The 25,634-nt window shown below is 45.4% G+C and overlaps 2 protein-coding genes across 2 annotated transcripts; one reads left to right on the top strand and one right to left on the bottom strand.

Annotated features, from left to right (window-relative positions):
- Nucleotides 1-281: 281 nt before the first annotated feature.
- On the top strand, nucleotides 282-6,659 carry spg7 (SPG7 matrix AAA peptidase subunit, paraplegin). The gene is made up of 17 exons (XM_076996541.1): nucleotides 282-897; nucleotides 983-1,085; nucleotides 1,509-1,592; nucleotides 1,714-1,955; nucleotides 2,300-2,439; nucleotides 2,542-2,644; nucleotides 2,744-2,869; nucleotides 3,040-3,202; nucleotides 3,440-3,613; nucleotides 3,712-3,836; nucleotides 3,934-4,036; nucleotides 4,230-4,340; nucleotides 4,447-4,562; nucleotides 4,738-4,894; nucleotides 5,093-5,256; nucleotides 5,393-5,470; nucleotides 5,822-6,659. The coding sequence occupies exons 1-17, from the start codon at nucleotides 679-681 to the stop codon at nucleotides 6,035-6,037; spliced, it is 2,424 nt and encodes an 807-aa protein (XP_076852656.1). The 5' UTR covers nucleotides 282-678; the 3' UTR covers nucleotides 6,038-6,659.
- A 1,025-nt stretch (nucleotides 6,660-7,684) lies between these two features.
- Nucleotides 7,685-23,361, bottom strand: cdh15 (cadherin 15, type 1, M-cadherin (myotubule)). The gene is made up of 14 exons (XM_076996521.1): nucleotides 23,214-23,361; nucleotides 15,201-15,362; nucleotides 14,798-14,953; nucleotides 14,234-14,378; nucleotides 13,793-13,974; nucleotides 13,387-13,515; nucleotides 13,106-13,291; nucleotides 12,525-12,769; nucleotides 12,124-12,266; nucleotides 10,729-10,962; nucleotides 10,185-10,427; nucleotides 9,835-9,980; nucleotides 9,258-9,452; nucleotides 7,685-9,117 (listed from the first exon to the last, which is right to left on the bottom strand). Exons 1-14 carry the CDS (start codon nucleotides 23,259-23,261, stop codon nucleotides 8,917-8,919), a joined length of 2,415 nt encoding a protein of 804 aa, XP_076852636.1. The 5' UTR covers nucleotides 23,262-23,361; the 3' UTR covers nucleotides 7,685-8,916.
- Nucleotides 23,362-25,634: the final 2,273 nt, after the last annotated feature.

Below are 25,634 nucleotides of genomic sequence, written 5' to 3'. Positions count from 1 at the left end.
CGAATATCTATGGCCCGACCAGCGAGACTGCCCACTGTGGATTGCGCATGCGCGCAGTGTACGCACGCTATAGGATCTGTACTGTACAAGCACAAAAAGACGGTGCTGGTCAAACCTGCGATTATTACATCGAACGCCAGGAAATATTAGCATATTAATACAAACACCGTGTAATTTTCCAACTCGTGAATATGTATTTAGGCCAGGCAGGACACCAACTTGCTTTCAGAACTACATTTCCCTGGCGTTAGAGCCCAAGAGCGTCCACTCTGATTGGCTGTTACTGTGGGTGAAAGGGCACAGAATGATATTTCGAGTACCTAGAGTAGTGACTATCTTAGCCGTAATTTTCTAAAAGTTTCCTGCAACAAATATTTGGCCTAGACATAATATACAGCTTTGACTACTATAACAATCGCAAAGGAAAATATTGGTTTCTAAGTACATTCACACGGGAGAGGGGGGAAACGTTATGGTGGTGTGAGTGTTGCTCCGTCACGTAACACTGGCACTGTCCTGTTAAACAACAGACGTCGATTAACTAACTAGATATGTAGTGAGCTAGGTAGCTAATATCCGGAATTTCTCATTTTTATCCGGAATACATTTTTAAGGATGGCATTTTAGCGCAGGATATTTATATTTTTTTGCGTAACGGACACTGACACGGCGCCGAACATGGCAGCTCTGTTGCAGTATGGAAGAAACTACAGTAAACAGATGAGCCGCAGTAGTATGTGTTTACTGTTCCCCCGGAACACTCATGTTCACATGAGGAACGAGAAGACACTTTACACCATGAGGAGAGATCTTAAATGCATCAGATGTGCATTGCAGCAGTCTGTATCATCGTTTGCAGTCCAGCCCAACCGTGGTCTAAAATCGGGTATCATTCAGGTGAGTCAGAAATCCAGCCGACTTAATACGAAAAGAAAATGACAGGATTGAAATATTTTACACTTTCTTTTGTTAACTTTTACAGCAAATCCTAAACAGACCCCTCAGTCCACAGTTTCTGGAATTCAGCAATGCACTCTGTAAAAACAATTTGACATCTAATCCAATACGACTGTGGAAGATTCTTGGTAAGTTCCTAAATGTTTAAACGATGTAGGTGGTTGTTAAAAACTCTAATGTAACCAGGCAAATGACTACGGTCCTATTGCATGCTTGTTGCATGAATTTTATGCACAATGCTGTTAATTTTCACTGTAATATAATTCATCATGGTTAGGGATTATAAAAATCTGATGTACTGTGGATTGGATCAAATTTAGAAAGGAAAATCCAGATGCAGGTGGGCACTAAAGCCTACATATACAGCAAAAATGAAGCTATAATTTTTTAGAGTTTAAAAAAATGTTAGTTTTCTAAATACATTTGTAATATTGAAAGGTTACAGCAGATACACGTGTGGAGTATGCACACATGACTTTCCAACAGTATGTAAACATTTAGTACCACAAAGCCATGTCTATTCATGTACATCCATTTTTCACCCAAATCAGGCAGTATAAATTATTTCAGCACATCAGCTGGAAGACAAAACAATAAGGATGGATCAAAAGGGAGAACGCCAGAAGAAGATGAAGGTGCTTTTGATTGGTTACATGATGATTTGGCACCAAAATTACAACTTGCACTACTTTATCTTTCTGGAGACATTTGTCGTTTCTTTATATCGGCTCTTTATTTGTCTTGCTTTCACATCAGAGAAGAGAAAGAGACGTGAGCAGGAGAATCAGATATACAAGGAGCGTCTGCGTCTCCTCTTCATCATCGCCGTCATCATGAGCATCCTGAACTCCATAAACGGCAGTGGGGGGAACATATCCTGGAACGACTTTGTGAACGAGATGCTGGCCAAAGGGGAGGTGTCGCGGGTGCAGGTGGTGCCTGAGAGTGACATCGTGGAGATTCACCTCCACCCTGGGGCTGTGATCTTCGGCAGGCCGGTGAGTGTTCTCCTCACTCTGGGCTCTGGCCAAGGTGGCCTGGCAGACGCACATGGCCACGCTCAAACCACACACACACACACACACACACACACACACACACACACACACACACACACACACACACACACACACACCCACACCCAAACTAGTCCAGAGTCAGCAATCCTCCTCTAGAGTGCATTTGAGAGCACAGAGCTGAGCAGAATAATTGCTTTGCATTCTCAAGATCAAAACCAACTTAAATGTAACTGAGTCAAAACTCATGAAAACAAGGTTTATATCATATCTTGATGTTAGATTGTTCACCCCATGTGTTTCATGTGACTCATCGTGTTTTGCAGAGAATTGCCCTAATATACCGGATGCAGGTGGCCAACATTGACAAATTTGAGGAGAAACTTCGAGCCGTTGAGGAGCAGTTAAATATAGACTCCAAGGACAGAATTCCAGTGTCCTACAAGCGGACGAGCTTCTTTGGGAAGTGAGTAGCTGTTGGAGGAAGGAGGAAGCCATCTTGAAATTGTTGTAGGAACAGTTCTTGGCCAGAACTGTGATTTTGAGCATGTGCTCCCTGCCGTTACAGTGCCCTCTACGCTCTCGGCATGGCTGCCATTGTGGTTGGAATCCTGTGGTACGTCTTCCGGCTGACGGGAATAGGGGGCCGGGAGGGCGGCTTCAGTGCGTTCGTACGTTGTGCCTCCTCTGACACTCCTCTCTGGGGATTTGCTTTCATTGTTCATTGATCAATTGAGTAATTGATAGAATTTCTTAATTGTCTATTGAAGAATCAGTTAAAAATGGCCAAGTTTACCATCGTGGATGGGAAGTCTGGCAAAGGCGTGAGCTTCAAAGACGTGGCAGGGATGCACGAGGCCAAGGTGGAGGTGAAGGAGTTTGTGGACTACCTGAAGGTAATCGCACACTAGTCTTGGACCAGAGAGGGTTTTTAATATAAGACCGCACTGTCGATATTTGTTAGTTTACCCTGGACCTGTGTCCAGCCTCGTATGCCACCAGAGATTTATTTGAACACCACCAGGTTGGAATTGGAATAGACTGAGCAGCAGGTGTGTGTTTGCAGAATCCAGACAGATACCTTCAGCTGGGGGCAAAGGTGCCCAAAGGTTCCCTGTTGCTCGGGCCTCCTGGCTGTGGGAAGACACTGCTGGCCAAGGCGGTAGCCACTGAAGCCCAGGTGCCCTTTCTCGCCATGGCTGGCTCAGAGTTCGTGGAGGTGATTGGAGGTGAGGCCACGCCCAAGCACCCTGCTGCGTTTCATCAGACGTGCCGTCACGGCGTTCAGACGTCCTGGCGTGTTTGCGTGGACGATCCTGAACTCTTATGAGTTCAGGTGTCTTTCAGTACCCTGAACAATCAGTACTGATGAAATCGGTTAACATGTGTTGGGTTTATCGTCGGGTCTTTTGCTGATGGTTTGTAAAGCAGCTGTGGTCTCCCCTCCACGCACCTCCGTGACGCAGGTCTTGGTGCTGCGAGGGTGAGGAGCCTGTTCAAGGAGGCGCGGGCCCGGGCCCCTTGCATCGTCTACATCGACGAGATCGACGCCGTTGGCAAAAAACGCTCCACAAACATGTCCGGCTTCACCAACACGGAAGAAGAGCAGACCCTCAACCAGCTCCTGGTGGAGATGGATGGTGAGAACGGGCAGGGGGGAAAATTGCGGCCGTTTGGTGTCTTTTCACATGGGATTTAGTTCTCTTTGAAAGGAACGTCTTTGCTGTTTGTTGTCCAGGAATGGGCACCACTGATCATGTGATTGTGCTGGCGTCCACCAACCGAGGAGACATTCTGGATAATGCCCTGATGAGACCTGGCAGACTGGACAGGCACATATTTATAGACCTCCCCACCCTCCAGGTACTGTGTTTGTGTGTGTGTGTGTGTGTGTGTGTGTGAGACGGTACGGTGAGGAGAGGTGCATGCTGAAACTGACTGTCTCCTGCTTGTTTTTCAGGAGAGAAAGGAGATCTTTGAGCAGCACTTGAAGATCCTGAAGCTCTCCCACCCTGCTGACTACTACTCCCTGCGGCTGGCTGAGCTCACTCCCGGCTTCAGTGGTGAGTGTCACGCCTGCACACTCCTCACTCCTTACTAAACCCAAACCTGGCTCACTCCTACCGCTCTGCGATCACTCCATCATCAGATGGAGCTTGTATAACTGCTCGTTTCCCTACGCTGTGCTTTCTTTTCATATCTGTCCATACTTAGCCAGAGGTGTTCTAATGTGTTCATTCAACGTTCTTGTCCCAGGAGCTGATATTGCCAACATCTGCAACGAAGCGGCCCTCCACGCCGCACGGGAAGGCTACAAATCCATAGACACCTTCAACTTCGAGTACGCCGTGGAGAGAGTCATCGCAGGTCAGCGGGGCAGTCTCTGGGCTGTCTGGCGTCTCCCCGCCGTGGCGGTGTGTGAGCAGATGGTCCCGACTGCTGACTTGTGAAATTTTTTTTGTGCGACGTGCAGGCAGTGTGAAAAAGAGTAAGATCCTGTCCAAAGAGGAGCAGAGGGTGGTGGCCTTCCACGAGTCTGGCCACGCCCTCGTCGGCTGGCTGCTGGAACACACCGAGGCTGTTATGAAGGTGTGGAAACGCTTCAGGCTGGTAGATTTAATTCGTGAAAAAAAAAAAAAAAAAGTGCCCTTTTTTGCCTTTATAATTGTAGGTAGTGTATTTAGTACATACTTTACAGTTATTTTTAGAGGTTAGGTCTGTTGTTTGAGTCTTTGTTTCTGAGGATGCGTGTTCCCTGGTTCAGGTGTCGATAGCTCCCAGGACCAACGCAGCTCTCGGGTTTGCTCAGATCCTGCCGAGGGACCAGTTTCTGTTCACCAGAGAGCAGCTGTTTGAGCGCATGTGCATGGCTCTTGGAGGACGAGCCTCCGAAGCCATCACGTTCAATAAGGTCACCACAGGTATGGGGCATAGACGTTGAGGATCAGTGTTGTCCAGGCCTCCGGGGTGAACGTTCATTCTGCACTCACACTTCCCTCAGTGCCAGAGTGCCTGAGGCAGCTCCTCATTAGCACCCCCTTCAGGGCTGTATGATTATGAAAAGGCTTCGCTTTGCAGTCACCTCAGTTTTCCTTCCTCTGGGGGCGGGGCTTGGACAGGTGCTCAGGACGACCTGCGGAAGGTGACGCGCGTGGCGTACGCCATGGTGAAGCAGTATGGCATGGCGCCCACCGTGGGCCAGGTGTCCTTCCCCGACACCGAGGAGCAGGGAGCCGTCGGACGGAGGCCCTTCAGTCAGGGGCTCCAGCAGCAAATGGATCATGTGGGTGGAGACGTACACGCAGAGCACGGGAGTCCCCTGCACCACAGCCGTCTTCTGGTCTCGTCTAGACTGTTGACGGCTGTGTCGGAATTACGCCTGTGCTCCGTGTGAGTTTGGCTTTGTTTTTCTCTTCCAGGAGGCTAAGATGCTAATCGCCCGGGCGTATAGGAACACTGAGAAACTGCTGCTAGACAACAGGGATAAGCTGGTTCTGGTGAGTGTGGGTCCGTCTGTGGCTCACGGGCGCTTGTTCTCTGACTCGGGCGTGTGTCTGCTCTCTGGTCTGTGGTGTTCTCCCCCATGAACCGTGCACTCTTGCTGAGATCATGTCGGTGGCATTTTAACAGTGAGCAATTAAATCACATATTCTCTCCATCTACATGGACATTATGGTCCTCCTTATTTTGCTCTTGCTCTCTTTTCACAAAGCAGCTGCACGGAAAGTTGATTTCCCTGTTTGTCAAGTGGAGAGAAGCAAAGAAAGACTCAGAGTGGGTGGGTGTAGATTTAAGGGGCCCGCCCCTAAGAGGAGGAGTCATTGCCCCTTCTTGCTGTCTGTTTGTAGTTGGCCAACACCCTACTGGAGCGGGAGGTGGTGAACTATGATGACATCGAGGCTCTCCTGGGCCCCCCTCCACACGGGCCCAAGAAGATGATCGCCCCCCAGAGCTGGATCGAAGCCGAGAGGGATCAACAGGACACGGGCGAGGAGGAACCTGGCAGACCCCCCAAACCCCAGAGGAAGAGCGAGGAAGAGGAGGATGTCCTGGGGCCAGTGTGAAGCCCAGAGTAAACACACGGCTAATCAAAGTGCTAGGACTTATGGGTAATGTGTACCTGTGTAGCACTGCGTGTGAGCCTCAAGCCAAAAGCACCAGGGTTTTATTTTTTTGCATATTAGGTGGAAGCTTATTGGTTACTTCTCCAAAAAAGTTCAGACCCAAAGACCCAATAGGCTCCTTCTGTTTTAGCGAGTGTTCATCCCCTTCTCAACCACACTGCTGCAGCTGCAAATCATATCAACAAAGTGATGAACATCTATCTGTGGAGAATGTCCCAGCTAAGCTTGCGTGAATCCCAGATGTGTCTCTCTTCACATGAGAGCAGCAGCATAGTAATTACAGGAACAGCCAGCTTGACTTTTTAAACTGTGATTTATTAAGTCTTCATTTATGCATATAGAGGCGTGGGCTTTGTTTTTGACTTGGTGTGTCTTATGATACTGATCTTCTGTGATTAGGCTCATTATTAAACATGACAGGGTTTGACCCATTTAGAAATAAGTACTACAGATATGAGACTGTAGTGTTTCTGTTAACAGAGTGAGGTGGAGCATGTGCAGTCAGACCATGTTGATGTTGAAGTAATTTTGGAAACTGCTAAATAAATTCATATTTTGGTTATTTTTTCTGTTTTTTGGCTTATCATTGTAACGGGTGAGAGCTGGTTACCAGTGTAACTGGGGAGAGCTGGTTACCAGTGTAACTGGGGAGAGCTGGTTACCAGTGTAACGGGGGTGAGCTGGTTACCAGTGTAACGGGGGTGAGCTGGTTACCAGTGTAACTGGGGTGAGCTGGTTACCAGTGTAACTGGGGTGAGCTGGTTACCAGTGTAACGGGGGTGAGCTGGTTACCAGTGTAACGGAGGTGAGCTGGTTACCAGTGTAACGGGGGTGAGCTGGTTACCAGTGTAACTGGGGAGAGCTGGTTACCAGTGTAACGGGGGTGAGCTGGTTACCAGTGTAACGGGGGTGAGCTGGTTACCAGTGTAACGGGGGTGAGCTGGTTACCAGTGTAACGGGGGTGAGCTTTCAGAAAGTGCGACAGGATCATTCTGCTCTTTTTATTTTTAATCAAAAAGTTTTACAAAATGCATCAACAGTTTTGTATGAAATAAATAGTACTTATAAAACAAACATTAAGAGGCTCAAACTCAAAATTATAATAAAGGCAACTGGAGCTGAATCTTTGACTAAAATGTTATTAAAAGCAAAAATGGGTCATAAACTGTTTAAAGGCCTTTTGACCTCTGGGCACTTGTTTACACATGAGAATAGTGATTTAAGGCATCAAGTCATCTTTGGGTAAAGATTTAGATTGAATCTTTGGCTCAATTAGAAAGTAAAATGTTTATATGTAATATATATATATTACATATAAATTATATATATATATATATTTTATTCAATATTCAATTCCAGGTGCTGCGATTAAAAGTCCTCACCAGGATTTTGCTCAAGCTTGCTAGATTTTCTAATTAGCAATCCAGGTAAAATTAGTGGAATCAACACAATCCAGGAAGCCTGAGCAAAATCCTGGTGAGGACTTTTAATCGCGGCACCTGGAATTGACAGCACTAATATATATATATATATATATATATATATATATATATATATATATATATATATATATATATATATATACACACAAAGCAATTGTACACATAAAAAAAACCACGAACCGATCATACATTTCAACTTACAATGTTCCATTTGTCAGGCCTCTCAATACTTAAATGGGCGTCTCCAGCTAACTGCACATTTTGAGTTTTTGCTATTCCTACACATGCCACATCCCCCTGTGTTCATTGATGTTTCCTACATCCTGCCAAAGCAATCATGAAAGCCTGTAATTAACTTGCGAACAATTCACGCTCTTCCCACTCATCTCGGAACGAGAGGCACTCCTGTGTTCCTGCGGGGCATATCTTCCATATTGAACCGGTGACGTTAGGGTGAAGCTCCACTCTCCCTAAAACATCACAACGGTATGGAGACGTTACGTGACCCTTTGAAGAGAGGCTCTGTGTTCCTGGTTGAGCGACAGCTGTCAGTCACGGTCTTTGTATCTTACATTTAATGATCTTCCAATAAGGTCATCTGAAGGTCACCTAAGTGTTTTATATTCCATTCATGACTCATATGCTCATAAATACAGATGTTTGCAAATTGCATGTGGTTCTCTTCACTGGCTTTGCGAGTATAAAGTGCTACTGGTAATTTGTCAAGGCCTTCATGATTTGGATTAAGTGTTTGGGTTCTCCTGAGCTAATACTAGAAATGGACATACATAGAGATTATACTCAAATTAGGACTCATGATGCAACAGCTTCAGGATTGTTTTATGTAATATAGTTTGTTGGAAGACCAGGCCATGACTCTCATTTAGTATTTCCTGAGGCACTTTTCCAGCCTCAGCCTTGTTTCAGGGGGAAGATGAGGTTTACATGTACAGTGTCCCAACCACTTAAGCCCAGTAAAACAGCTCACTGATCTGAGACCGCACAGGCAGAGTACAACAACTCAAAAAGCCTCCTGCATACCAATGGAGACCTTTTTCAGGAAAACACACGAGGAGAATGTAATGAGATCAAAACCAGGATTATATTTCCTGAGTGACTACTTCCATTAGTGCAGGCCAGAGCCTGGTTGGCTGAAGGATTCAGGAGGAGGGCCCATGTTACTGGGAGACCTCAGAAGATCAATACTGAATATAGCTACCATCACCCTGATGAATGGTCTACAGACACTTCCCATCCTCGCCCATATCAACCCCTGGATTGGGAATGTAGAAACGAAGACATTCCTGGAGGTTTTGGTAACGATCACAGCAAAACTTGACTGCAAGCTGTAGGGTCATGACTGGAGGGCTCTGGTCACTAGCGTGGGTCGTACATGTTGGCCAGTTTCTTGAAGCGCGGTCCCCAGTCGTTGAGGTAGTCGTAGTCCTGGTCCTCGTCCGAGCCAATGGAGGCGATGGAGCTCAGGCTGCCGGCCAGGGAACCGTCTCCTTCGTAGTCGTAGATCAGGGCCGTGTCGTACGGTGGCACGTTGAGGTCATTGTCGGCAGCGTCCAAGCCCTATGGCGACGGAGGAAGAGACAAACCGCCTGTTACTGACGTGGTGGAAGTGCGGTGATGGCAGGAACGTCCCGTAACACGTTCACCGAGCAACACGGTGAAAAGCTACAGCTAGTCATGCTGGTTTTGTCCTCACTCACGTCATTGATGAAGTCTTCGATGTCGCTGGGATCCGCTGGTCGTCTCCGTGGGCACCTAGGCGAGGGGAGGTCATACGGCGCGTCTTTCCTGAGTGGCTGTTTCCGTTTGGGCAGGCCACTGCCTGGTTGGTTGAAAAGTCCAGGGGGAGGGGCCATGTCACTGGGAGACCTCAGGAGATCAATGTTGAATGCATTCTGGAAGGCAAAATATCACTCATTTTGGAGAAGCACTGTTTTGAAACTATCGCATTTGCATTTGTGTAATACATATATAAAGACAAAACAACAAAAACAACTTGACAAATGTGATCCATGTACTTCAAAGTAGGGGGGTGAGGTCCCACTCATTTCCCCAGCACTCCCCATGCCCCGCCTCCTGCAAGAAGCCCTCAGCCCCGCCCACCCTGCCCCAGCTCCACCCCTGCTCCGCCCCCACCCGCTTACACATGGCTGACTCTATTTCACACTGACTGGTGTTTACTCGCAGTCTATATATTAAGTCACAAAAAGCCCTCTCCTGGGGGTGTGTCATTTGCACTCATCCTTTTGTTTCACAGCAGTGTGATCACACTCTCACCTCGTCCTCCTCCCCACCGCCCTGCTCGTCGTAATTGAAGACATTGTCTCGCACGTCATCCTCTGATTCGCCGATCAGTAGGACGCCTCCTTTCCTCCCGCTGTGCCTGTTGCAACTCCTCATGGCCACAGCAAAGAGGAGTAGCACTAAGGAACACACACACACACACACACACACACACACACACACACACACACACACACACACACACACAAAATTAAACTCCACAAATCACATCAGCCAAGACATGCTGCTACAGTGCTGCTTTGGGTTTAGTTTCAACTCCAGTTCAAGCACTTTTGACATGTTTGAGATGTTTCTCCTGGAGCGGGGGCCCCATGAACACTCACAGATCAGAAGAGCAGCGCTGGCCATGATGATTATGAGTGCAATGAAGCTGATGCCCACTCGTGTCCCGAAAATAGCGGCGGCCGCCATGGTGGTACACCCTCCCGCCCTGTCACACGGACACACCGTCACGTTGACCAGGGCGTTGGAGGAGCGGGCCGGGGATCCTGAGTCCGACACCGTGATGGGCACAGAGAACTCACCCCAGAAGTTCTCTACCAGTGGCTGCAGCACCGCATGGGTCTCTAGAGAGATGGAGAGGGAGAGAGAGAGAGAATTGGGAAGAGATGAGAGAGAGAGAGAGACACACTCACAGACGTAAAGACGTGAGATACTGTTCACATAGAATATTTAAAATGCTAACATGGCAATGATGGCTATATAACACAAGTCGGTTTAATAATGGTTATCAACGCAATCATTTGCTATTAACCATTTTTACATTTTTCATCTTAAATACGCTTCTTTCAAAGGTTGTAAAGACTACAGTTGTAAAGATGTCCACAGAACATCCATGCCATGTAATTTTTGTATGTGTTTGCTTACCATTAAATGGTATGATGGTCCAGTTGGCAGCCATATCTGTATCAACAAGGTCAAAGGTGAAAGGGTCAGCGTGAGGGGCCAGGTCTTGGTCTATGGCACTGAGCAGCAGACCCATGTGGCCCGGGGTTCTGTCGCTGCAGACGATGCCGGCCAGAGGAACCAGGACCGGGGGGAAGTCGTTGGTCTCCCAGAGTGTGATCACCAGAGAGGCACTGGCAGAAACTCCGCCTGCGTCTGAGAGACGTGGTTTAGGTCACATGAGTGATGAAGGTCAGTTCAGTAGAATACAGACTTATATTGAATTGAAACAAAATCATTAAAGTAATTAAGGAGTCTGTTCTGAAGAATAGTGACGCTTCTTGATTATTAGTTCAATTTCAATGTCAGTGACATGTACTGTATTTGTCTAGTATGTCAATGTCATTTCCCCCTGTTGTGTTTGCAGTCATGTTGAGGATGTATGGGTGTCTCTGAGTTAATTACAGGTCCTATAAGACACTAGTAACCCTTTTTGGAATCATGAGAAATGTAGAATTTCTTGGGTCAATTGATGTGTTGCACAACCTATATAAGGGGTTACACAATGGTAAGAACACGGGCCTTTCTTCAAATGTGAAAAGATGCCTACAGAACCTTTCCTGTTAGCCCCGACTTATTTGCTGTTTGTTTGAGCTTGGGCTCAAACAAGTCCCTGATCTGATCTCTGTTGGACACACATTTCTGACAGAACAGCCTCTATCTGACACACTCTTGAGAGAAGGCTTCTCATCAAAAAGATGCACTGAAAACTCTTTTGATCTGGTCATACTGCACATGAACAGAATTTTGAGATATCGAGGGTAGCTAAAGGTTTCTGTGGTATTTGATATGTTGGGGCATGTCAAAACCACACCTGAATTGATTAAGTCACAGCTCCCATGACTAACATTCCATTATCCTGGAGGTTTATATATCTTGTGCTTCCATCTTTTCGTTTATGGTATTTGTAAAAGGCTTTTTGTGGATTTTGGTGTGTGTTTTTGCCATTTAAGCAGAAGTCTCTTTCCAAAGGGTTTACAACCCGTTTCACTACAACTGTATCTTTATATTCAAGTTCAGAGGTTTTAGTAATCATTTAAAGAAATGTGATGTTATTAAAATGTCCTCATCTCTCTCTCTCTCTCTCAAACACACAAACACACACACACACACACACACACACACACACACACACACACACACACACACACACACACACACACACACACACACACACACAACACAAACATGCTTCCTTCGTGTATTTCCATTGGTACTGCTGGTAAATATATTAAAACTTCTGTCTTCTACCTAATTAATAAACAGCGTGAAGACAGCGTGCGCTTTGGGACGTGGCCTGTTCCCCAGGATGCTCACCCAGGTCGGTGACCTTCACTACTGCCATGTACTTGTTGTTCCTCACATATGGAGAGCGGATGTTGAAGGTCTTCCTGGCCTGCACCTCTCCTGTCTCGTGGTTGATTACCAGCCATCTCTCTGGATCCTGGATGATTTCAAACCTGGATGAAAATATGACAGTTCTTATGAAGCTCTCATATTACATCAGGCGTTCTTCAAAATGGCATGTCAGGAATCTTGATTGTTGTTCAATCAGCAAAATTCAAAATTCAAATAAATGTCAACCTCTCCAATAAAGGCTATTTCTATCACACGGACTTTGACATATATGTTTAAAAAATTCACTTAAATTAACAGTTCTGTTGGTTGAAAATTTTGAAGACATTACAGTATTGTGCAGCAGGTCTGAGGTAGCGTACCTGAGCTTGGCGTTGTCAGGATCGTGGGCGATGTCCGACACCAGGACAGTGCCCGGGACTGTGGACTCTGGAATGGCCACCTCTATGGGGTTACTGTAGAACCGAGGTGCCTCGTTTTCATTCAGAACTCTGATGTTGACCGTGGCAGTGCTGGCCTCTTCGCTCACCGCTCGGATACTGAGAGGAACGTTGTTCTCTGCTCTCACTGTGAGTCGGTATTCAGCCCGAGACTCAAAGTCCAGAGGCTGAAAGAGAGGGACATTGGGAATTGTAGTCCTCAGAATTGATAATCAAATACTCGCTGTGCTTAGTCTTTTAGTGTTTTTGGGAGGACCAAGGAAGTTAAAATTTTGAAACCTGCAGTTCTTTGAATGACCAATAGATGGAGACAAAGTAACTTTGTGGAGTACTTCGCTGTGAGCTGGATACAGCGCTGACTGACAGTATGTGTCCTGTCAAAGGCCTCGGCCTAAGCCATTAAGCCAGTGTCAGTTGTTTAACGTATTACACAATAGGACATTTTTTACTGTAACGATGCATTTATACCCGAATTGCTGTGGTCAACGCTGCATGTAACTGACCCTCTGTACGGAGATAATCCCCTCGTTGGTGATGGGGTCGGTTCGGACGGCGAAGTTCCCAGCGGGATCCCCTCTCGTTATGGAATAAGTGATCCTCCAGTTCTCTCCATTCCTCTCGTCCTTGTCTGTAGCGTTCACTCTGCCCAGGTCCTCACCCACCTTGTTCTCCATAGCTACCATATTGTACTGCGACACGAGAGAAACGAGAGCTCGGGTCATGGTGATGCAGCATGGACCTCACCCCCCCCACACCCCCCCAGCAGGCTGGCCAGTGCGGGTACCGTGCTGGGACGGAACTCCGGGGCGTGGTTGTTAATGTCACGTATGTGGATGACGGCTCGTCCCGTGCTGGTCAGGCCCTGTCCAGACATGTCCGCCACCTGCAGTGTTAGCCGGAAGGACTGCACTACCTGAGGACAAAACAAGATGGAGACTTCAGTGGTGTCCACTCATACAGCATGTCCCCAGACCAATGAAGCACAGACCCACTTTTCATTAAGCCATTAAGCCATACTTACAGATTTTAGTCAGACAGAGGGTTTTTTTCCCCCTAAATGTTCCTAAACTTATGCATATCAAAGCCTCTGAATAGCACTAACCATCTGTATTTGAAATGTTATATAATATATACTATAAAAAACAGTAAACTAAATACTACTACTGCTAAAAATAATAACATCAACGTACATCTCGGTCCAAGCCCACGTCTCGGGTATAGATAACTCCTGTTTCATTATTGATGCCAAACATTGTCTTGTTGACGCTGAGAGGCGGGACGCTGTCCTGTGCTACGATAGAGTAGCTGAGCGCCGCGTTGTCTGTCGAGGGGTCGTCGGCGTCCGTCGCCGACACGGTGAGCACCGACGTTCCTGAGCAACGAACAACAGCATTGTTAAACAGCAGAGAGGGACGAGGACAGCTTCAGAGCAGGCCAAGTTACGAGCCAAGTTAGGCTGCTTTACAGTTTTGTTTGTTTAGCACTTTAACAAGACCTTAACAAGAGGGAGTTTTCAAAAAGCAGTTTTACTAAAAAAAAAAAAAACCCCAAAACAAAACAAAAAGGCAGTATTATGTGTGCCTTGCCTCTTAGAGTCGCCCCCTTCGATCTGTTATCATTTGTTTTGATACCTGGGATGGAGAATTCAGACACGGTGCCTGTAAACTCCTCCTGGATGAAGTGTGGTCTGTTGTCGTTTTGATCCAGTATGTGGATTTCTATGGTGGTGGGGTTTTCCAGACGCTCTCCGCTCGGGGACAGAGCGAAGGCTTTGAGCTGAGCACACAGATTAGATTCACAGATTAGGTTCACAGAATAGGTTCAGAGATTAGGTTCACAGATTAGATCCGAGCTCAAATGAGATACCAATGTCTCACATATCAGTATTACTGTGTTAATTGTAAAGTGACATTGGGTATATCGAAAGACGCTACCTATAAATGTAACTTCTCATTTCATTACATGTCGTTTAATTTCATACACAATGACGAATCAAATTAATCAACCACTTTACTGAATTGAGTTCATCGTTCGGAATGTGAGACTTTGAAGTACAGTATTACATTTACGTCTAAAACACTTTACCATGATAAAAATACCACATGACGTGAAGCATCTGTTCACAAGATGCTGCCACGTTACGTGGCCTTTTTACACCTCTGGAGGTCGGAGAAACATCTTGGCTCTCAATTTACCGTGAAGCTCTTGTGTTTCTCTCTGTCCAGGGGCACCTTGCTCTTTATCCATCCTGTTGTATCATCTATTTCGAAGAGGTCTTTGGGCTCCTGGTTGACCCCGGGGCCCTCCAGCATGTAGATCACTTCTCCAGTGAAAACCTTGTCTGATTTAATCTGCAGGACAAGATGTGGAATGTGTTAAGGACATCGGAATGTTGGAGGAATGCGTGACGAGAACAACCTGCATGTGTTTGTAGGTGTTTGTAGACGTAAACTTGTGCAATATGTGAAAAAAAAACGATATTTACAGAATATGACACAATGCTGGAATGAGGCTCAGTTCTACTTTTCATGTTTTCTGTTTTGTTTTTTGGCAAGTTTAAATGTACAATATACATTGTGTCCCATGGAGGTGAATTACCTGCACCAGGTACTCGGGGACGTGTTTGCTGTTTTCCGACACCCGGATGGGTGGAATGATCCAGTCCCTCTTCATCCTACCCAGACCGGCACGCTTTGGTCGCCACGGATTCAGCACATCTGGGTTCAACCCATCTCGCCTCGGCTGGGGGCCACTCAGAGTCTGTAGTGAGTTCATGTGTATGACACTGATCAGTCACTACAGCCACGGGCTCGGTGTTTCACCCTTGACTTCAGGGGATTCATTTTGCTGGTTACATTTAAAAGGAAAAAAAGTGATGGATGGCGATAACGCTGGTCAAGCGTGATTTTGCTTCCTGCAAAAAATGTCTGTTTATTACATGTATTCATGCTGAATTCAAATGCGTTTTCAGAATTTTGTCTACAGTCTACATGCATGACCTTAAATATAGTATGGAAAAAAATGTAGTAAGGAAAATGAGTCTCCTCGATGTTAGCACACTAATGCTTATCTCTGAAAAGCATTATTCCTGAGGGGGGGGGGGGGGGTGTGAGAGTGGATTGGCTGTCCTCTCAGGGAGGGGAGGCGTCTTCTCCTCTGCCAATCACGGCTCTCCGAGCTTCTGCGTCAGAACGGGGCAGATAGTGCTATTGAGAACATGGCTGTGTTCGAAATAGTCTACTACATACTACTGGCGTACTGATCGAGCCCCAAATCAGTATGCCGTACGCAGTATGTGACCAAAATGATAATTTCCAGTACGTGAAACATACCCGGATGACCTACTACTTCCGCAAAATATTCCAGTACGCGAACAGAGCTATCTTCGTGGTGTACTGCATCCCATCATGCAACGCTACGATCACGTGACCCCGTAGTGTGCTTTGCTTTTGTCGCATACTGGAAACTGTACTGCATACTACTACGAGGACCAGTATGCAGTATCCAGTATATACCGAGTCCAGTATGCAGTATCCAGTATGTAGTAATCTATTTCGAACACAGCCTATGTTACTCTGCTCCTGATGTGGGAGGAGACGCAGTTTGAAAGCATGTGGCGATTGGCTGCTTGTTCTTTAGAGGAAGCTGTCACAGCTGACTCTCCCCTGGCGTCATGGATTCCATGGCCACAGCGTGGTTTTCCTTTCCATGTGCTCCCTTGTTTTGGTTTTGCCGGTGTTCTGCCCTTTTCCCTAGCCTGTGCCTTGTCCAAAGATGTCTAGCATTGGTCTCGACCGTCTGGCTTTTGAAGGATATTTTGGTTTCCTGACTGCGATTATAAATCGCTCCCCAAGAACACTCGCGCTCTCCACAGATCTCACGTCCAACTCTCAGGATCGCTCTACAGAACAGGAGCAGGTGACGGCCCTCACCCTCCCTGGACGCCAGCTGTCGCCTCACAGGCGAGACATTTCCGAAGGGGGGGGGACTGGATGTGACTAAATTTGGGAGAAAAATCCAAAAACAAACAAGAATATTTAAAAAAAAAAAAAAAAAAAAAAAAAAAAAAAGTGTGTGTCTGGGATTCCTAACATGTCTGAACTTTGGCACTTTGGCTTTCCTTTTACACTGATGTTTCCTGTAGTTAGTTCTCACACACTGTGGCTGTCTTTGCGTTTCCATTCTTGATGGGTCCCACGTCCTCACACAGCTGGTGGCACAACTGGTGGCTAATGTATAGGAGCTGCATTCTGCCATTGGTCAGACTGCATCCCTGCTGCTTCTGAGAGGCCAATGGCTAGAGAGGAATTGTGAAATTTATACGAGGTGTATATGATCTTTTGTATGATGCCTTAACGAGGCCTAAAAATACCCCAGTAGAGCTGAAACTTCTTTTCTGATTTTGATCTATTTTGTCTGTGTACAGCATGCATGTAACCAAATGAATCTTATGGGTCTTATGCTCACCGACTACCACCTACGCGCTGATTAAATTACTTTTTTGGCTTAGAAGTCTTATCAAACAGAATTTAAAAATAAATCTGATATAATTATAGATATGAAATTACCAGAGTCTGTGTGGAAATGTGTGTTAGACTAGATTCCCATGTGGTTTGCACATACACCTTCTTAAAATGGCATATTCATAACAAAAGTGAATTTCTTCAGGAAGGTATACCGGGCTACTTCAGAACTACTGATGTCAGTTCAGTTCTTTTATGCCCATGAACATAACATACATTTTATTTCTAAGAAAATTCTCTGGCCATGCAGGCATTGAAGGCAACTGTTGCTGGTCCTGTAGGTAAGCCTAATAAATATATTTGTTAAACATGGTCTATACATGCCCCACAGAGTCTGTTTTTGCTCAGCCTTAATAACAGCTTTATTTATGAAGAAATGGCCTAATATATACTTTATGTAAAATATAATTAAAAACATTTTTAAATTCTTCTTTAAAAAAAGAGTTCTGCAGATGTGCAACCCAGCAGCCTCCAGTGAATTCTGAGAGAGGAACACTCCCTCTCTATTGGTGTTCCTTTCTTTTCTTCACAGCATACCCCCCTTCACACACACACACACACACACACACACACACACACACACACACACACAGATGCTTTATATTCATGCATTCACACACACACACACACACACACACACACACACACACACACACACACGCTTTATAATCATGCATTCACACACACACACACACACACACGTTCATACGTTCTCACATGCATGTCACATATATCTCTGCTCAGTCACCCACACACAAATTCGTTCTCATACAGCACAGCTGTCTCCGGGAGCAGTGAACTCCACTCCCCTCCCACGCCCTGCCACACACACACACACACACACACACACACACACACACACACACACACACACACACAATTCTGTCCCATGCTGCACCTGACTGACTTCCCAGGTCAGACTCAGAAGCTGCTACAGGGAAGAGTCACTCCACCCTCCCCCACAGACAGGTTCTCTCACAGGTCCGTCTTCATCTGACTGAAAATCCTGTGCACTCAATTCAAACACAATAGTCCCTCATATTTCGAACAGACGCTGCCCTCACACCATATTTCTTTTTAATCAAACGATTGTTGTTTGAGGAGTGGATGCAAAGCTTTGGAAGGGGGAAAGAACCGTGAGAACTTAGGGTGGAGGTCAAGGTGGAGGTCAGGGTGACTTCTGCTGTGCACCAGAAGCCTGTATGCAGTCCCTCCGCCCCCCCCAGAAAACAAGAATGAAGTGGTGTCGTGGAGAATATGTTTGGAGGGTGACCACATGCTACAGAAAGGTTATATTGCTACTGGCATGCCGGTTATATTAGCTAAGAGGAAGGAGTTTCAGAAGTCTTCCAAACTTAACTTATGCTATAGCTCCATTTCTCTATCTGGCACGGTGTGGTACTGGGGCAACCTCCTGAGAACCAGCTCTTAACGTGGCAGATGTTCTGGGCAAACTGCACATACAGCCGTATAGGGTGTAAGTGTGATCATCCAGCCTAATCAAAGACGTGTGACTGTAAAACTCCCGCCACTATTAAGAGTCTCACCCTAATTCAGCTCCAGTCCAAAGGAACAAACCCAGAGCCGTGGCCGCGGGTGGCAGCTGATTGGTTCGTCTGTGGCTGATGGCGCTAGAGGGGACCTGCTGGCACTCCGGCAGGAGAACAGCCCGCTATGGAATGGCAGGCCTGCCAGACGCCCGCGGTCTCAGCCCGAGCGGCTAATCTTAGCGCCTGCTGCATTCCGCCGTACTCCTGGCCTCTCGTACACCCCGTCTGCCGATGGCCTCCACCCACATGAGGCAGATCACACTCCCAGACCTCCCAGTCCCTTCATCAGAAGCAGTCAGAGCTATTGCCAGTGAACAAAAAAAGATCTGACCTTCATATTTATACTTGTGACGAACCTTCTAAAACTTTATGTTTATTGTTTAACTATTTTTAGCTATGTGTTTTTCAGGGACGGTTGGGATTAGCAATTACAAGTTTTAATGACTACACCGAATCTCATACAGTGTAGTTAGTATGATAATATTTTCCAGAAAAGAGGTTTTATATATTATATATATATAGTAATTTATATATATATATAGTAATTGGTTGAAATGTTTTCTTTAGATACATGTTGCACCCACAACTGACAGGGTTGAATCAAGGCCACTGGGTCCCATGCTCAGGCACTGGTCAGTGTCTGGGTGGCCGCCAGCCGAGGCTCCTAATGTCTTTAGCAGTGTATCTCTTGGTTACTTTGCAGTCTCGTGAATGGACCTCGCAGAGTTTGGGGCCCGGTGACAGCCCACACATGTTCATTCTGCTCAGGACTTTAGTGCTTTGTGGAGCCAGTTTTACACACACACTGCTGCCTGTGCTCTGACCCTGTGACCAGCAGCAGCGTTTGAACAGTTGTAGGTGAGGTTGTCGGGGGAGGGGGTCATTTGGATGCCCGTTTACTGGAAGATTTTACTGTGGACCTGAATATGATCGCATCTGGTCGGTTTGCACTTGCCAGTCAGCAGAAAGTTCACCCTAACCTTTATGACATTCATGATATTCTATCCTTCAAATACATTTCTGCAGCCAGACCCTGCGTGTTCAGCAGATTAGTACATTTCTCAGCAACAATGGGCATCACAAAATGAAGTCGAATCTGACCTCTGAAACTACACATTTCCTGGGGGTTTCTGGTAAAGATTAATCGTACACGGCACACACTACACTTGAAAGGTGACAAGAATTGTGGTCAAGGCAAACACATGTCTGTCCATTATATGACATCCTCTGGAATTCAAAGAAATCTCTTTCTAGGTGAATTTCTGAGCTCTGATATTTAGGATGTAATTCAGCATGTACCAGCAGTGTCTCTAAACAGTGTAGATGCACGTCTAATAATGTGATGATCTGTTTCGGCTTTTCTCACCATGATTCAGTGGTATTTCCATACACAGCATACGAATCACAGTGTTTATGTTGGACGCTTCGTGACCCAGGGGACGCGGTGTATAAAGGCTCCTTCCTAGAGAAACTCACTCTAGCTGAGTGATTTCTACGCTTTGGACCTTTCCGTCCCCACCATGTGCACATCTGTTTGTGATTCTTAACCAATGAGCCGAATCGCATACGTGTATCATAAAGTAGCATTTCTCAGCAAGTTAAATCCCAAGATCAGGATCACTCAACAGGAGCGTCTCCTGTCATCGGACAGCTGTGCCTATTAGCTCGTCGTCTGGCTAAGTGTGAGAGGAACGTTTGAGGGCGTCAGTTTAGGCCGAACATGGACATGTGTAGAGGACACCGTCCCCGGTATCGGCGCTGGGAACCACAGCTTTGGTGGTGGTAACTACCAAAGCACATTCTGCCTACTGTTCGCTATTCACTGTTCCCAGCATGCAAAATATGCTTTGGACAAGATCACAAACACCCAAGAATGTCTGCGTTTAACTGAGCTTCTGGAAATCTGTAGAGCGTACAAATATGTAACCTAATTTCTAACCCTCTTTTAAGCAAAGGGTAGCGGGGTAAAAGTAGTAAGACATTCCAAAGAAGACACATATGTTGAGGGCATCTGTCCATGGGTGCGGGGCGGGGCGTGACTAGTGTACTATGGTTTGCTACAGTTATGGAATGCAGAATAGGCCAATTTAGATTAGTGAATTCAATTTAGAATTTAGAATAGTGTAGAATAGATTAGTATAATATACAATAGATTTACATTGTGTAGAATAGATTAGAATAGTGATAGTGTTGAATAAATTAGACCAGTGTAGAATAGATTAGAATGGTGTTGAATAGATTAGAATAGTGATAGTGTAGAATCAATTAGAAAAGTATAGAATAGACAGAAACAAATATTATCAAATGATCACATATCTGCATGACTGTAAAGAAGTTTTGTCTGTTTTCATTTCCACATAAACAATATACTATTCATTTACCCACAAAATCCTATACTGTTTTTTTCATAAATGGTGTAATTTAGTAAGCAACTAATTTCCCTCTTCACACCTATTTAGCCAGAGCAGAAGCAGGTCTCAGTCTGTAAGGCAGTACTAAAGCTACATATCTGATATATCCCTGATCTTACACCCGGAAGGATCACAGGAAATAACTAAAATGCCATTTACCTTTCCTGATCAGTTAACCTTTCCTGATAAATTATTTTAGTTCTTCTTTGTGTCTTTTTCAATTGAACAGCAAACATGGCCTACATATCTCTATTTATCTCTACGTATCTCTATATATCTCTATATATCTCTTTAAAGATGTACTGTAGGTCACAGTTAAAGCTTCCTGCCTTGCCCCAGCAGCAGAGACATACTGACTGTCCTTTGATATCTGGCACAGCACGTGAAGGACGGCCAGGGAGGAACTGGGAGGAAGGGGGATTTGCCCATGAATCAGATACCCTCCAGCTGGCCAGAGTGATTGTTTCCAACAAGCATGAGCTCAACACCGGCTGCTTTAAGAAGCGATTTGTCGGTGATTTCACGGTCTCTGGGCGCTGGCCCTCTCTTTCCGCAGCAGGGATTTACCGCGTAGCACACACGGAGAACGCGCATCTGGGAACAGCTGCTGGCCGTCAGAGTTGGCCGTAAAACAGCTGAGACTCTGGAGGCACAGAGGGCCTCTCAAAGCCCCCGGCCCGGGCTGTTCCCATGGAAATGGCACCTTCTCCAGGGATCAGAGCTTACGGCGTTCCCAAGAGTCCGTGCTTGGAGCCTGGTGACCAATGTTGTACGCTGCTGGTTTCTGACTGGGTAATTGCTGGTTTCCAACAAGGTGTCACACCGATACCCCAACCAGGACCGAAAAACACCTCATAATCAAAGAATGCATAAAGGCGGAGTAGATGACTGATATGACCAACCATGAGATGATAAGAATATTATTATTATTATTATTATTATTAATATGTATAAATTACAAAAAAAAAACAAAAACAAATGAAGCTGAGAACAGGTCAGTAATGTAAATGATGTCTTGAAGATGTAGAGGGGTCAAATAGCACCATGCCCACTGGTGGAATGCTTTGATGTATTTTGGCCACATTCCTTTTTGCACTGTTGCTGACATTATATGCACTAAGCAAATTCCACAGATCACACGGAGACTACAGGACCCTATAATGGCATTGATAAGGACTAACCGGAATATCATTCTTCACTGGTACATTAAAATCAGGCATTTGACTTTCTACCAAGGAATCAAAAATGAAACATTGTCTTGATAAACACATCCGATTTTGATTGTTGATACAATAAAGATGCAATCGTAAACGTTAATGTCCTCATCTTCATTCCAGAAACGAAGGAGGCTTTAATTCTAAGAGCATCCCAGGGTCAAAACGTTTGTTTATTCTGTTTTTCATTACGATCACAAACAACGTGAATTAGTGATTGTGATTTATGTTCCCATGTTTGATATTTCTGCTTTTTTTCTGTTGTTTATTTATTTTTTTTCAAAGCGGGAATGGTGACATTCTGGAAGGCCAACAAACCACAATATGAGAATAAAAGCATGAATCTGAAGTCTGCCTTTCCTATCGCTGATTAGCTTTCAACATCCAATTAATCAGTAGCGTCGCATGTTTAGACCGACCACGTGCACTGTTTGAGGCTGTACTCTACTAATGACCAGGGTCGATCCGGGTAACTCAAAACAAAGGAAGTTAACAATCTATTACTGAACACGATCCCTGATGTATATAGATGAGCTAAGCAGATGTGACCTGGGTCACAGGCTAAGGGCACTCTCTACAGTCAGTATCGCCAGACAGGTTTCCTATTAATAACGTTAGGTAGTACTGTTTTCTGACTGCTGGATTTACTTAGCAAAGTAAGAAAGTTGAGCAGCAATTGCAAATATCTGAAAATCACTTGAGTAAAGATTACAATCAATGTTGAAATTCCATAAAGTGCATTTTTAATTTCATTCAGGTTTGACACTTCAAACCTGAATCAAATTAAAAATGCATGCATTCAAGTTCACAAAGTGTTTTGCAAAACCAAAATGAAATGTAGAGCTTCCTGAAGCATGAGGCCCAAGACCGGACCCCTGGGTAACTCTCTTAAAGGCAGGTGAAGGTCTCTTACCTGTCCCATAAACGCCACCAGCACCAACAGTCCCACCAGCACCACCATCTGTACAGCGTTCTGTCCTGACTGTATGCCCCCGGCTTTACGTGGACTGAAGTACTTCTCAAAGACGCTTCTCTGAACAAGATGAGGAAACCTTCCTGAGTGCCTCTGTCTCTCTCTCTCTCTCTCTCTCTGGACCGTGTGTAGAGGGAGATGAGTGACAGCACATGTGCAGTTTCTGGGCTTGCCTGATGAGGCTGTAATCCTACCCCCCCACCACACCCCCCCCCCCCCTGCTCCCCAAGCTTTGACAGATCCCAGAGTTTCAAGGCTAGGAAGAAGAGGCCATGCAATGAACCCTGGTCACGGAGGAAGTTAAAACCTCTGTGAATGAACAATTCCTGTCTCATTGTTGAGAACTGATGTTTTTATTGTTTGTTTTTTCAAAAATTATTATTTGCAACCCCTCCTCGGTGGTGTTGTAAAAGATGTCCCGCAAAACACAAGACGCAACAGCTAGCAAACCGGAGATGTGTGGAAGAGCTTGAGGAGAAAAGAGAGGAAGAGAAGAAAACGGCGCTGAAGAACCCGGAGAGAGACGGAGCAGCTGGCCGCAGTGCCGAGTGCCCTGCGGAAGGTCAGAGGTCAGAATGCTCTTGGTCACACATCTCCCCTTTTGTCTGTGACCTCCTCATTGCCAAGCAGCACCTGTGGTTCCAGACTGTGTGGTTATTTGTCTTTCCCAAACGACTCCACGTAAGGGTTCTTTATATCCACATGATCTGGATAGATCTCTGGTCCACACTGCCATCTAATCAGAATTATGACAAAGCAGATAACTGAATACTCAGCATCACTCTACAGGTTTAAGCATGTCAATAAAGCATTTGAAATGCACCTGAAATGCTGCTAAGATAAACTGATTTATTTTTGGATTCCAAAGTTAAAATAGAAGCACGTGTTATTCTTCTTTCATTGAAGAAAATAACTTTTTGGTTTTCTTACGTAACCTTCATAAATTTATTTGGCGTTGCACGACTGACGTTTTTAAAATTGAAACAATGCATTTAAACTTAGTGTTCATCAATTGTAAAGCGGTTTTTAAAAAGTGCATCATTAGAGCAACATGCGAGCCCAATGGGATTCTACTCTGCTATTACAGGCCAAAGCTGAGCAAACATGTGTCTAAGTAGCTTTGAATTCTAGAAGATGATTGATTGATGATTAGCCGACATTTAAATGTTGATAAGTGCTCCAATGTTAGACGGGATAACCAGGGCTTACGGTGCAGTAGTGCCAATGAGAGAATTTTGAGAATTTCGGGATAATACATGAAGGCATGATCATATTTGCAGAAACCAGTTTGATAATTATTATTTGTGTTATTTCCATAGATGAATTAAGATGGTGTGACTCGAGACGAAGATCTAAACAGATGCCATCTAATGAAGGACCTCTACCTAAATCACATGAAGTGCTCCCAGATCAACCCGGCTTCTGGTGGGACACGGTCCCTACAGGGTAGCTCTTTTCTGTTGTAGTTTGTCTCACACAGAGACATACTGTCCATGCATTCAGATGCATGCTGGGATGCACGCCTGTCTCCCAGGGTCCCTCACGCCTTTTGCTTCTTCGTGATTTGTATTTGCGAGGTTCCTTAGCACACACTCGTAAACACACACTGCACACATGTGCATACTTTTGCGCAATATGAGACCCGCCGTAGACAGATTCACTACGGCAGCGAAAGGCAAACGAGTAACGAGCATTTGTTTCTGGGGTCGGGTCTTTGTAAGCGATGAGTATAACAACTCCAAGCCTCATTATGGATGTATGAAGCATGGTGATGGAAGCTGCCATGCCGTGTGACCCTGGGTACTAACGGGGCCTTTGATGTGGTGGGGAGGGGGCGACTGTGCTCCCTCCTGTGTGGCTTTGAGGGCCTCCAGACGGTTGATCTTTTCTCTCTATTTTTCCCTCTGTTGAGTGAGAGGTGTGGTGTGGGGTCGGTGGCATCACCACACACACGACTTTTCCATGTGATAGGTCAGAGGTTAAATCTCGGAGCTTGTGGATAAATGATACTGCACCAATGCAGCATTATGGTACAATGACGTTACGGCATTACAGTACTACAACTATGTCATTTCAGTATTAAATCATTGCACTGCTAGAGCATTACAGCCGTAAAGGGCTACAACATTATAGCACTAAAGCACTATGGAATTCCAGTACACTGCAATACAGCACCTTGACATTACAGTATCGCAGTACTAAAACCTTAGGAAACTATAGTATTACAGCACCTAACCCTTTCAGCATTAGAACATTATAACATTAGGATACAAGATTACTACAACTACAATGTAACAGCATTAAACATCCTTAACAACTTACTGCATTTCATGGATCAACTGAGTATTACAAAGGAGTGTT

The sequence above is a fragment of the Brachyhypopomus gauderio genome, chromosome 1 (genome assembly GCF_052324685.1).
Source record: "Brachyhypopomus gauderio isolate BG-103 chromosome 1, BGAUD_0.2, whole genome shotgun sequence".
NCBI lineage: Eukaryota > Metazoa > Chordata > Actinopteri > Gymnotiformes > Hypopomidae > Brachyhypopomus > Brachyhypopomus gauderio.
Note: the sequence above shows the minus strand (reverse complement) of the source record. Positions and strands in the feature narration are given on the sequence as shown.